Source organism: Haliotis cracherodii, unplaced genomic scaffold (assembly GCF_022045235.1).
Source record: "Haliotis cracherodii isolate W230 unplaced genomic scaffold, xgHalCrac1.p SCAF_5, whole genome shotgun sequence".
NCBI classification, from domain to species: domain Eukaryota; kingdom Metazoa; phylum Mollusca; class Gastropoda; order Lepetellida; family Haliotidae; genus Haliotis; species Haliotis cracherodii.
In genome coordinates, this window is record NW_027266308.1 from 12,230,920 (window position 1) to 12,245,228 (window position 14,309).

General features: G+C 41.5%; 1 protein-coding gene across 1 annotated transcript; it reads right to left on the reverse strand.

The window, feature by feature from the left end:
• Positions 1-506: 506 nt before the first annotated feature.
• LOC139442468 (uncharacterized) lies at positions 507-1,514 on the reverse strand. Its single transcript, XM_071223276.1, has one exon. It carries the CDS (start codon positions 1,512-1,514, stop codon positions 507-509), a length of 1,008 nt encoding a protein of 335 aa, XP_071079377.1.
• Between the last annotated feature and the right edge of the window lie 12,795 nt (positions 1,515-14,309).

Consider the following 14,309-nt stretch of genomic DNA (forward strand, 5'->3'; position numbering starts at 1 on the left):
AGTCCAAAGCCCATATCACGATTACATTAGCTGTGAACTTTGAGGGCTGCTGGGTCTATCAGTAGTCCCACTGGAGACTGTGGAGGACCTGTTGGTCAGAAGGGCTTCTAATCTATCAGTAGTGCCACTGGAGACTGTGGAAGACCTATTGGTCAGAAGGGCTTCTAATCTATCAGTAGTCCCACTGGAGACTGTGGAAGACCTATTGGTCAGAAGGGCTTCAAATCTATCAGTAGTCCCACTGGAGACTGTGGAGGACCTGTTGGTCAGAAGGGCTTCTAATCTATCAGTAGTCCCACTGGAGACTGTGGAGGACCTATTGGTCAGAAGGGCTTCTAATCTATCAGTAGTGCCACTGGAGACTGTGGAAGACCTATTGGTCAGAAGGGCTTCTAATCTATCAGTAGTCCCACTGGAGACTGTGGAGGACCTATTGGTCAGAAGGGCTTCTAATCTATCAGTAGTCCCACTGGAGACTGTGGAGGACCTGTTGGTCAGAAGGGCTTCTAAACCATCAGTAGTCCCACTGGAGACTGGAGGACCTGTTGGTCAGAAGGGCTGCTGGGTCTATCAGTAGTCCCACTGGAGACTGTGGAGGACCTATTGGTCAGAAGGGCTTCTAATCTATCAGTAGTCCCACTGGAGACTGTGGAGGACCTATTGGTCAGAAGGGCTTCTAATCTATCAGTAGTCCCACTGGAGACTGTGGAGGACCTATTGGTCAGAAGGGCTTCTAATCTATCAGTAGTCCCACAGGAGACTGTGGAAGACCTATTGGTCAGAAGGGCTTCTAATCCATCAGTAGTCCCACTGGAGACTGTGGAGGACCTGTTGGTCAGAAGGGCTTCTAATCCATCAGTAGTCCCACTGGAGACTGTGGAGGACCTATTGGTCAGAGGGGCTTCTAATCTATCAGTAGTCCCACTGGAGACTGTGTAGGACCTTTTGGTCAGAAGGGCTTCTAATCTATCAGTAGTCCCACTGGAGACTGTGGAGGACCTATTGGTCAGAAGGGCTTCTAATCTATCAGTAGTCCCACAGGAGACTGTGGAGGATCTTTTGGTCAGAAGGGCTTCTAATCTATCAGTAGTCCCACTGGAGACTGTGGAGGACCTGTTGGTCAGAAGGGCTTCTAATCTATCAGTAGTCCCACTGGAGACTGTGGAGGACCTTTTGGTTAGAAGGGCTTCTAATCCATCAGTAGTCCCACTGGAGAATGTGGAGGACATGTTGGTCAGAAGGGCTTCTAAACCATCAGTAGTCCCACTGGAGACTGTGGAGGACCTTTTGGTCAGAAGGGCTTCTAATCTATCAGTAGTCCCACTGGAGAATGTGGAGGACCTATTGGTCAGAAGGTCTTCTAAACCATCAGTAGTCCCACTGGAGACTGTGGAGGACCTATTGGTCAGAGGGGCTTCTAATCTATCAGTAGTCCCACTGGAGACTGTGTAGGACCTTTTGGTCAGAAGGGCTTCTAATCTATCAGTAGTCCCACTGGAGACTGTGTAGGACATGTTGGTCAGAAGGGCTTCTAATCCATCAGTAGTCCCCCTGGAGACTGTGGAGGACCTGTTGGTCAGAAGGGCTGCTGGCCACTGGTTTTCCTGGTCTTTCTATCATATCGCTCACAAAAGCCTTAATTACAATTCTTTTCGGGGCTTGGCTGGCTATGCAATCTAAGGTGCAGAGTTGCATCCCTTAGTCATGCCTGGATCCTGAGATTACTTCAAAACCATGTTTCGACTCATAATTGTCCTTGGTTTGTAAGCACCAGGCTGATGGGTTTCACCAAAGTGGTAAAAATCCAAGACCGGCATCACTTCAGGCTTTCATCCAACATTAAGTTGACATTCAGAGATATAACTGGAAGACTGTTCAAAGTGATGTTAAACCCAACTCACTCACGAGCCTGGGTATTAGTGCCCACCTTTTCATGTTAATATGTGCTACATGACGGTCCAGTTGTGATTTTCAAGAACAAGCTCAAATTCCATTAATTCATGCATCCCTGAAATGTGAATGGAAGCTTGAGATTAGGGGGAATCTTCAGGAATATGGTTTGTGAAGTATGAAATATTCAGGGGAAGACAACACTCACCTTGACTTTGGTATTGATCACCGTCAGCACTTTAGCTTGCGGAATATCCTGAAACTTGAATCATTTATATACTTCTTAACAGAGTATTAGTTTTAATATTCTATCATCTCTGAAGTAGGCTGTGTGTTGTATTAATTAGTGATTATATTATCCATTCGAAGAGATATATCTTTGTGATATCACATGTGAAATTTTAATTTCAGTTATAAAAGCAACATATACTGAACACTTTGAAAAACGCTTCATCAACTTTAACTCAAAACCAGAAGTGATCTGTCTTTGTGCCCAAGTTCATCTCCAAACACATCAAACGAGATTCGACCAATACAACATCGTTATGTTTGATTACCTCACAGAAATTAGTGTGACTTGTGTGACCATTTTGCCAAATATTACAAAAAAATTAAACATGCTTTTTTCAAGCATAGATGGTGTTTTGTGATATCGCATGTGAAATTCTAGTTTGAGTGATGGAAGTTAGGAAACTATTTCACAACACATGTAAATTTGTTTGGAGGAAATAGTTACTCATATTACAGAAACCTTCTATACACTTTGTTTTACTGATTGTTGTTTTGTCAGCAATTCTTGAATCTAGGTCAGTGGAAAATCATTTGAGAATATTTGTCTCATTCTTCAAAAGGTTACCTCTCTGTTTTGTCGTGTGTGTGTGTGTGTGTATTGTTACATAAACATGTACATCTCATCACTTGCAGCAGTTGAACCTTTTATATCGCAATCTGTCTTTTCTCTATGGGTTCAAGGTTTTTGTGTTTGAGGCAAACACATAAGTGTGCTTTCCGTGGAATAAAATACAATAACTCTTTTCAGATATATTTTTTTATTTTTAGGGTCAGTGAAACCTGTAAAACATTTAAAATAGGTTTGGATTATATTCCGCAACTTTCAAATTCCCCATCACCTGCACAGGCCCGTGAAGCTCCAGGGTAGAATGGGGCTTCAGCAACCCATGCTTGCCGTAAAACACGACTGCGCTTGTCGTAAGAGGCGACTAACGGGATCGGATGGTCAGACTTGCTGACTTGTTTGATGCATGTCATCAATCTCAATTGCATGGATCGATGCTCATGATGTCAATCACTGGATTGTCTGGTCCAGACTCAATTATTTACAGACCACCGTCATATAGCTGGAAATATTGCTGAGTGCAGCGTTAAACAACAAACAAACAAATAAAATCACCTGCATGGCATCTAGTATGTTTATAAGTGTGTATTGTTATATTGTAGTGTATTTTATTGTTTAACAGTGATTGTAGCTGTGTGGCATTGTTTCTGTTGGGATTCGGTAGACGCTCGCTGCATTGTGTTTGGACAGTGATTATTCATCAGGAAATTACTATACTTTGATGCTAGTGTGGTGTGTAAACTTCCAGTCCAGTTACTGAAATTTCTGTAATGTTTTATGTGGTGAGGGCACGGAATGGAACTTTCCAGTTGCTTGTTAAGATGTGTATAAGGGACAGTGGCGTGTTTATGTATCTCTCATGCATTTTCATCACATCAGAACCAGCTTTCATGTGAGGATCGCTCATCATCCCTGCCTAGCCCATCTTGGTAGCTTGATCACTGCCGCTGGGTGAATATATGTAATTATCACTGACTTTTACTATCACCACTGTATTTTTTGTAATTCATACTGACCACTGCCATCATATTATTATGCTGTTTTACGAACATTGTTTTACATATAGATTTCTGGGTTAACATATTGTTTCAATTTGGGAAGTGACATGTAACTAAATACAATTGTTGTTTCATTATTGAGGTAGATGTAGCATTGTAACTGACAAGCAGTAAAGAAAGTCTGCTTTATCATCAACCTTATCACAGAATAAAACAACTTCTATTACAGAAGGAAACAGAACTTCATTACAGAATAAAACTGAATTTCTATTACAGAATGAAACAGAAATTTCTTACTGAATAAAACAACTTGTAATACCCAATAAAACAAGTTCTGTTACAGAATTAAAGAGGAACTTTATTACAAAGTGAAACAACTTTATTACATAGTGAAACAACTTTATTACAAAGTGAAACAACTTTATTACAGAGTGAAACAACTTTATTACAAAGTGAAACAACTTTATTACATATTGAAACAACTTTATTACAGAGTGAAACAACTTTATTACAGAGTAAAACAAATTTAATACAAAGTGAAACAATTTCATTACATAGTGAAACAACTTTATTACATAGTGAAACAACTTTATTACATAGTGAAACAACTTTATTACATAGTGAAACAACTTTATTACATATTGAAACAACTTTATTACAAAGTGAATCAATTTCATTACAGAGTGAAACAACTTTATTACAGAGTGAAACAACTATATTACAGAGTGAAACAACCTTATTACATAGTGAAATAACTTTATTACAGGGTGAAACAACTTTATTACAGAGCAAAACAACTTGATTATAAAGTGAAACAACTTTATTACAAACTGAAGCAACTTTATTACATAGTGAAACAACTTTATTACAGAGTGAAGCAACTATATTACAGTATAAAACAGAACTTGTTTTGTAGAATAAAACAACTATTACAGTATAGGATTTTGTTTCTTCTGACCCTAACAAAGGTATGATCAATACAGTGATGTACTGCAGTATTCATGCATACTAACATATTCAGGTACAGTATGTATTCAGATATACAGTATGGTGATCAGGTGGAGGTAAGATGGAACCAGCAGAATGTGTTGGGTAGTGTTTGGATGGATAGCAATCCCACGTCTGTCTTGATTTAGGGAGACCGTTGGTGGAGAAAGAAAATGTGTTCTTAATCATGAATCTCAAAATATGGATCTTCCAAAACCCAGAGTGGATCTCTATAATTCAATGATCTTGATCAAAATAAAACATCATCAATTTTTCGAAATCTATGTTTAGATTCTAATGAAAGGTGCAGTCCTAACAAAAGTTACAAGAAATGCATACTATAACCATTGCAGTATTACAGTGATATTTGACCAATGAAGATCCGGGGTAGAATAGGTCTTCAGCAACCCATGCTTGCCGTAAAAGGCAACTATACTTGTCATTAGAGGCGACTTACGGATCGAATGGTCAGACTTGCTGACTTGTTTGATGCATGTCATCGATCCCAATTGCATGGACTGATGCTCATGTTGTCAATCACTGGATTGTTTGGTCCAGACTTGATTATTTACAGACAGCTGTCATATGGCTGGAATATTGCTGAGTGAGGCGTTAAACAACAAACAAACAAACAAACAAACAGTGATAATAATTTGAGTTCAGGTTGGCATGGTATTTGGGAGTATAGGTAAGATGGAACTTGTGGAATGTGTTGGGTATTGTTTGGATGGTAAAGAATCCCATGACTGTTTATTCAGGGAGACCGTTTTTTGAGCGGGAGAATGTGGAAATCCCAGAAGCCAGAATGGATCTCTACAATTCAATTATCTTAATTAAAATAAGACATCAATACATTTTGAAATCTATACTCATTCCTCACAAAAGGAGTAGCAATACATTACAAAGTAATGCACACAATAACCACTGTAGAATGTCAGTGAAACTTATTTGAGATCAGATGGGCATGTGTCACATCATTGTTGTTGACAATATACAGATGTTTTATTGATGACCATAGTGTCTGCCATGTCACCAGGATGAACTGAAACACTCCCTTCCTCATGATGTGTCATTGATAAAAAAAAAGTGCATCAATGAACAAGAAATAAATATATGATGAACAGAATTGTTTGAAAATAAGCATTTTGTTATCGTAGTTCCACAGGATGGGTATGAACTGAACAACCCTGTGATATTATCTAGTACAACAACACACAGGAAAACAATTAACAGTTCCACAATCACTGTAGCATGATGTTCCATGATCCAACTCATGTTCCAACAATGCTTAATGATGTTGCCAATGTTGTCTTATAATAACGATTGATTGGCACCGCACTGAGATTGTTCTTATGTCTCCCGTCACACTAGGGCTTCAGGGCATCGCATTCTTCCTCAGGTCATTCAGTGTGTAGTCATTGGAATTAAACCTTGTCGCAATCTAATCGCCTATCGCGCAAATTGATGTTGTGGCAATCTCATAGATTTCTGAAAAAAATGTGATTAAGGAGGCAAATTATTCTTGGGCTGGTTCTCATTCTTATGTTTAAGTTGTACCAAATGCACGACCTGTTTCAGGACAGTGTTAATTAGTATAATCCACAGCACCGTTGGTCATCACATGCATTTATGTCATCAGCGATGATGAGTGTTGCAGTTACCTGCCGTGCAAGGGGCATGTCAAATACGTGACTGTTCTTGAAGGCAGCGTAAGCTGGAAGTACCGTTAAGTAGTCATGTACAACTAACAGGATACATTGTTTGTGGAACTGAAGATGTTTGAACTACAGTTGTTGTAAGTTTGAAGTTTGGGTTAAGGGGCTAAACATTTTTATTGGGCCGAACTTCAAACAAGCAAAGTGAAAGACACAATTTGATGTCAGCTTCATTTGTTCATTGTTTGAGTCAGTCTGTAATTAAGAATTGATGTTGGCTCGTATCGCCGTCCAGACTTCGCTGATTTAGTACGTTGTCTGTGATTTATTGCCAGCCTTGGAAATTGATTGTTGTGTAACGTGCATGTGTATATTTTACACAACAAATAAAGGTATATGCAGTATCAATAAACAAAATGTGATTACCTAGGTAATTTGTAGAATGATATTGGGAAACAATTGCTGAGGGTGGTGGGTCATGTTGACTGTCAGTACATCTACATGGCCAGTGTTTCATTGGAGATCCAGGGTAGAATAGGTCTTCAGCAACCCATGCTTGTCGTAAAAGGCAACTGTGCTTGTCGTAAGAAACGACTAATGGGATCGGGTGGTCAGGCTTGCTGACTTGGTTGATACATGTCATTCATTCTAATTGCATGGATCGGTGCTCATGATGTCAATCACAGGATTGTCTGGTCCAGACTCGATTATTTACAGACAGCCGTCATATAGGAAGAATATTGCTGAGTGCAGGGTTAAACAAGAAACCAACCAACCAACCATCTATGTTGACCTCCAACCCCATGAACACTTCTACATTTACCTCCAACCCCATAATAAAAGCTACACTATTACTAGATTAGAGGGGGGCACGGGTGGCCCAGTCATCTAAGGCGCCGTGATTTGCTTTGCAGAGTTGCGTCCCTTAGGCACGCCAGAAGCTTATGATTGTGGGTTCGAATCCCGGTTCGCCCCGATTATGTTTCTAGGTTTGTCAGCACCATACCCGTGCTCATTGGTTTCACCGAAGTGGTAAACGTCTGAGACCTGCATCACTTTGGGCTTTCTTCTCACATTAAGCTGACACGCCGTGATACAACTGGAATACTGTTAAAAGCAGCGTTAAACCCAACTCACTCACTCACTCACTAGATTAGAACCCAAAAAGTGTTTTTGAAAAGGGTGAAGAAATGCAGCCAACCAATGTTGCTGCTATTGCATGGTTTTTGCAAGAAATAACAAATATTCGGCAGAAATTGCTCCAAATGTTCTCAATAAAAGGCCAGACATAGAATCCCATTTCATCGCCACTTTAACCAATCTCCGTAAGTGCAGAGTGCAAGAAAACAGCACTTTTGATCGTTTTGAAGAGATTTCACCACGCCACCCCAAAGTGAACATGACAGTATGTGATCCCGTGGAATGCTGGAATGCGGTTCCTTGCAGCAGAAAATGGCATATCATTTCAACAAACACACACACACCATACGGCACATGTGGGGACATCATCAACTCAACAACCACATCAGAGACTGTCCCCACTGTGACTGCCCACCCCTGACAACCACTCGCCAAGACTTATGGATTTGAATTCTACATCTTCGTCACACGTTCAAGACCGCAGTCCAGACAGCAGACCAACAGTTGTGCAGCAGTGTCTGGCCTCTGAGTGGTGACCGATCAGTAGATCTTGCAGGCCATGGTAATATTAACGTGGTTTGAGATGTCTTCAAATTCTCCAACAATGTTGCAGCTCGGCATATCTCCTGAGATAAGGAATGTCATTCCTCAAGGCTTTTGGAACATGTAGTGGCCTCAGGCAGAGCTGTTTCGCCTGCATCAAAGCTCAAAATGTATGGGTACTCACTCGTTACTGACTGTGAACAATGCACATGGACTATTGCTGTGATTTCCAGAGCTCCAGATAAGCTTTTGGTGTTGTGGGTATTTTACCCATGCATTTTAAAATGATTGGGTATCAGTATAATTCTATCTGGGTATTCAAAATTTCTGTTACCCACTAGTTTTTACACATGTGGGTATTTAAGTTAAATATTTATAAACACTATTCATCTTGTCCCTGCAAACTGGTGTCGTGTGGGTTTGAGAGCTTTATAGGACTCAAAAATACCACGATACTTCTACAAGAAAGTGTGATGGCAAATGATCATGATGTAACTGTCATCATGGAGTTTAGCAAGGTTGACTGAATGCCCGTTTATAATTTCAAAATAAGTTGCTGATTTGCTAATCGAATATGCAGGGTTACTTCACAATATTTTGATGATACGCACAAGTTTTATTTTTGTAGCGTATCTGTAATGTTCGTTGTGCATTTGATACGTTTGGATTTTATTTTACTGTGTATTTCTGCATTTCTGATGCGTATTTTACGCAGATACGCAGCTTATCTGGAGCCCTGGATTTCACCTTATGGGCAGTTAATCTTTTGACTGATTGTCTTTGCTTTTAGTATGTCACAATAACTTTTGCCTGGGTCCCTGTGAACGAACAGTTCTGTCTACTTATGACCTTGAGGAGACGGGTTGTTTGTCATGGCATATATACCTAGCTCTGTTTTCATAATCACAACGTCACGATATGGCTGATATATTGCCGATGTGACGTTAAACTTTAACTCACTCACTCATGATCAGAACCACAACAGAACTTTATAAGCAAATGTAATACAGTCCTTGGAGTGAGTGTGTGAGTTGGGTGTACCGCCGCTTTTAACAGTATTCCAGTTATATCACAGCGTGTCAGCTTAATGTGAGAAGAAAGCCCAAAGTGATGCAGGTCTCAAACATTTACCACTTCGGTGAAACCCACGAGCACGGGTACTTTGCTGACAAACCTAGAAACATAATCGGAGCGAACTGGGATTTGAACCCACAATCATATGCAACTCTGCACGGAAAATCGCGGCGCCTTAGACGTCTGGGCCACCCGTGCCCCCACAATCCTTGGATGACACTTTACATAACACTGGTAATATATGTGTTTGTAAGATTGTTGGCTAGCAATGACTTCATGATACCATGGCATTGACATTTAGATTCCCATCACTGGAAAGTTTTGATGAAATTATGTATGCAAGTTGTCCCAGTTGCAGGTGCTACAGGAAGAGCAGGATAAACTTACCTTTCCCCACAGATTTTCAGCGATCAATTTAAGTATTTCTCATTGCTATGGTGCTTTTTGCGCCCTCGAAGGGAATCATGTTTTGACTAATATTCTAGGCTTATTATTCTCTGGCATTGACATTTTAAATTCATAAGAATGTGTTAAAAAATCAACCAGATATCTTTGTATATCAAGCAGTATTATTCCCCCCAATCTTATTCTCATGAAGAAAGCTAGCAATATTCCATTACTGGTTGTCTGAGAGGGGCAATCGTGGCTGGGCAGTGCCGATGGTCAAATGGGGTAAAGATGACTAGCGGGAGCAGTCTGCTCAGAAGCCAGATTAAATCCGTCTGTAGGTGCAGATGAAGTCAGTCTGATTTATGCATGAGCTCTGATTGGGTTTTGATGTTGCTTAATCAACACATTGATCTGTTAGTTCCTGCACTGATGTGTGCTACATCCCCGGTACCCTGGGGTCCCTGATTACACCACCTACTGCAACGACAGCAACACCACCCTCTGCATCAGCAGGGACAACAACAACGCCATCTAGGTTTTCTTTGAAAGAAAATGTGAACATAAAATCCGGAATCTTGCAGAAAACAATTGCTCATTCAGCATGTGTGGAAGTGGTGTGAGTTTTATGTCAGTAATGGAGTGTTTGGGAATCACCAGCTGAAAGGTCGTGCGGTACACCCCAGAGCAAAGCTTTGTGTATGAGGAATGTTCGGCTGATTAATTTCATTACTTCCAACTACTGTAACAAAGTTATCATTACTCAGAGCCTTGAAGATTTAGTTTCAGTGAAACATTTGAGTATGCTCATTAATGGGCATTTTTCTTTATTCTGAGAAGACAATAAGTGTTTTAAATTGCGGTTGCCCGGTCTACCCTACCATACATGATACGAGTGGAAGATTATTCAGCAAACAAATCACTCACTCACTCACTCACTCACTCACTCACACAGCGACTCACTCACTCACCCACTCACACAATGACCGACTCACTCACTCACTCACCCAAACACCCACCCACTCACTCACTGACACACCCATCAAATCACTCACTCACTCACTGACACACCCATCAAATCACTCACTCACTCACTCACTCACTCACTTACTCACCCATCAAATCACTCACTCACTCACTCACACACCAATCAAATCAATCAATCAATCACTCACTCGCTCACTCACTTGATTATCATTATGGCAAAGGGCACCAATAATACACCCATTTCATTATATCATGTTTTGCTACACCAACAATTGACCCTTCTTACTGGGCCACGTAAAGACTCACATACAGGCTTTATTAAGGCTCAAAGGGGTGGTCAGGTAGCCTAGTGGTTAAAGCATTCGCTCGTCACGCCGAAGACCCAGGTTCCATTTCCAACATGGGAACGATATGTGAAGCCTATTTCTGGTGTCCCCTGCCGTGATATTGCTGGAATATTGCTAAAAGCTGCGTAAAACCATACTCACTGACTCACTCTGGTTTGCCTCACTCGGGTTGAGACCCGTGAAGATCCTGGGTAGAATAGGTCTTCAGCATCCCATGCTTGCCGTAAGAGGCCACTATGCTTGTCGTAATAGGCGACTAACGGGATCGGGTGGTCTGGCTTGCTGACTTGGTTGATGCATGTCTCTGTATCCCAACTACGTGGATCGATGCTCATGATATCATTCATTGGAATGTCAGACCGCTGTCATATTGCTGCAATATTGCTGGGTGTGGTGTACATACATACGTACGTACATACATACATACATACATACATACATACATACATACATACATACATACATACATACATACATACAAACAAACACTCAAGTTTGTGGACTGTAGCATGACAACAATATTCACCAACTCACGCTCCAACTCTCCTCTCGCCAACAAACAAACAAACAAACACTCAAGTTTGTGGACTGTAGCATGACAACAATATTCACCAACTCACGCTCCAACTCTCCTCTCGCCAACAAACAAACAAACACTCAGGTTTGTGGCCTGTAGCATGACAACAATATTCACCAACTCACGCTCCAACTCTCCTCTCGCCAACAAACAAACAAACACTCAAGTTTGTGGACTGTAGCATGACAACAATATTCACCAACTCACGCTCCAACTCTCCTCTCGCCAACAAACATACAAACACTCAGGTTTGTGGCCTGTAGCATGACAACAATATTCACCAACTCATGCTCCAACTCTCCTCTCGCCAACAAACAAACAAACACTCAGGTTTGTGGACTGTAGCATGACAACAATATTCACCAACTCATGCTCCAACTCTCCTCTCGCCAACAAACAAACAAACACTCAGGTTTGTGGACTGTAGCATGACAACAATATTCACCAACTCACGCTCCAACTCTCCTCTCGCCAACAAACAAACAAACAAACACTCAGGTTTGTGGCCTGTAGCATGACAACAATATTCACCAACTCACGCTCCAACTCTCCTCTCGCCAACAAACAAACAAACACTCAGGTTTGTGGCCTGTAGCATGACAACAATATTCACCAACTCACGCTCCAACTCTCCTCTCGCCAACAAACAAACAAACACTCAAGTTTGTGGACTGTAGCATGACAACAATATTCACCAACTCACGCTCCAACTCTCCTCTCGCCAACAAACATACAAACAATCACTAAGGTTGGTGGACTGTAGCATGACAACAATATTCACCAACTCATGCTCCAACTCTCCTCTCGCCAACAAACAAACAAACACTCAGGTTTGTGGACTGTAGCATGACAACAATATTCACCAACTCACGCTCCAACTCTCCTCTCGCCAACAAACAAACAAACAAACACTCAAGTTTGTGGACTGTAGCATGACAACAATATTCACCAACTCACGCTCCAACTCTCCTCTCGCCAACAAACAAACAAACAAACAAACAAACACTCAGGTTTGTGGACTGTAGCATGACAACAATATTCACAAACTCACGCTCCAACTCTCTCGCCAACTTGCCATCCATGCCCACCAACAGTGCCGCAACAGCAGAAGCAGTGAAACAATGACACAATTTGACAAATCAATCGCTCGGACACCTTTGGAACATGAAAGCCATTTGCCCTGAGCCATAACATGCAAAGACCGGCAATAGATTTTTCCTTTTTAATTTACATTTCATAACATGTTGACAAGCTGGGAAAAAAACATGAACAGTGTGGTAAAGCCGTCTTCAAAGGATTCATTTCTGTGTTGCTGTTTCTGTGGATATGGATGTGTAGGAAACAGTATGAGGGTTGAAAAACACTAATGAAATGGCTGACTGGTGAAAAAACACAAGTCAAGAATGTAATCAATGGACACATGCCCATTGTGCACCTTGGTGTGGTCGTGTTTGATCTTACAAGATTAACACGAATGCCAACAATAGACTGAAATATGTGTACGTGTTCTTTCAATGGATTGTTCAACCTTGAGTACAGGATGATCAAGGAACTGGGATAATTTGATTCGTAACATGACTATATATATATTTTATGTTTTTTGGGCTACTAATTACAGTAATAAATTTGAGGGATGGGAAGAAAACTGATCTGAGCAGAATTTGAGATAGTAGGAATTATATTTCCTTGTATCAAACCAAACTCACTGGTTATTTCCATATCCCTGATCAGTTTACTATGAAATTATCATATAATTTGGAAAAATAAGACACAAAGCCTCTGATTTTTGTTTGAAAAGTTGAAAAGGCAATTTGAATTAGATTTGTATCTTTTGTATGTAATAGATACTTCTGAGAATATCCTGGTAAAGAATTTATTCCGTTTTCCAGGCTTTCCACAAAGGCTGCATGGAATTGAGATTGGTTGCTTATATCCTGTTTCCTACAGGGGTGGACATGACCTTGTCTTGTAGGGTGGACATGACCTTGTCTTGCAGGGTGGACATGATCTTGTCTTGTAGGACATGACCTTGTCTTGTAGGGTGGACATGACCTTGTCTTGTAGGGTGGACATGACCTTGTCTTGTAGGACATGACCTTGTCTTGCAGGGTGAACATGACCTTGTCTTGTAGGGTGGACATGACCTTGTCTTGCAGGGTTAACATGACCTTGTCTTGCAGGGTGGACATGACCTTGTCTTGCAGGGCTCCACCCTGTACAAACCCTACTACTCCACACTGGACAAGCCCTACAGCTCCGCACTGTACAAGCCCTACTGCTCCGCACTGTACAAGCCCTACTGCTCCGCACTGGACAAGCCCTACTGCTCCACACTGTACAAGCCCTGCTGCTCCACACTGTACAAGACTACTGCTCCACACTGTACAAGCCCTACTGCTCCGCACTGGACAAGCCCTACTGCTCCACACTGTACAAGCCCTGCTGCTCCACACTGTACAAGATTACTGCTCCACACTGTACAAGCCCTACTGCTCCACACTGTACACGCCCTACTGCTCCGCGCTGTACAAGCCTACTGATCCAAACTGTACAAGCCCTACTGCTCCGCACTGTACAAGATTACTGCTCCACACTGTACAAGCCCTACTGCTCCAAACTGTACAAGCCCTACTGCTCCACACTGTACAAGATTACTGCTCCACACTGTACAAGCCCTACTGCTCCACACTGTACAAGCCTACTGCTCCACACTGTACAAACCCTACTGCTCCACACTGTACAAACCCTACTGCTCCAAACTATACAAGCCCTACTGCTCCGCACTGTACAAGACTACTGCTCCACACTGTACAAACCCTACTGCTCCGCACTGTACAAGCCCTACTGCTCCGCGCTGTACAAGCCTAC

Bases quoted from the DNA above. Each gene is read 5' to 3' on its own strand.
- LOC139442468 (XM_071223276.1), bottom strand. From the start codon at position 1,514: ATGTCCTACACAGTCTCCAGTGGGACTACTGATAGATTAGAAGCCCTT.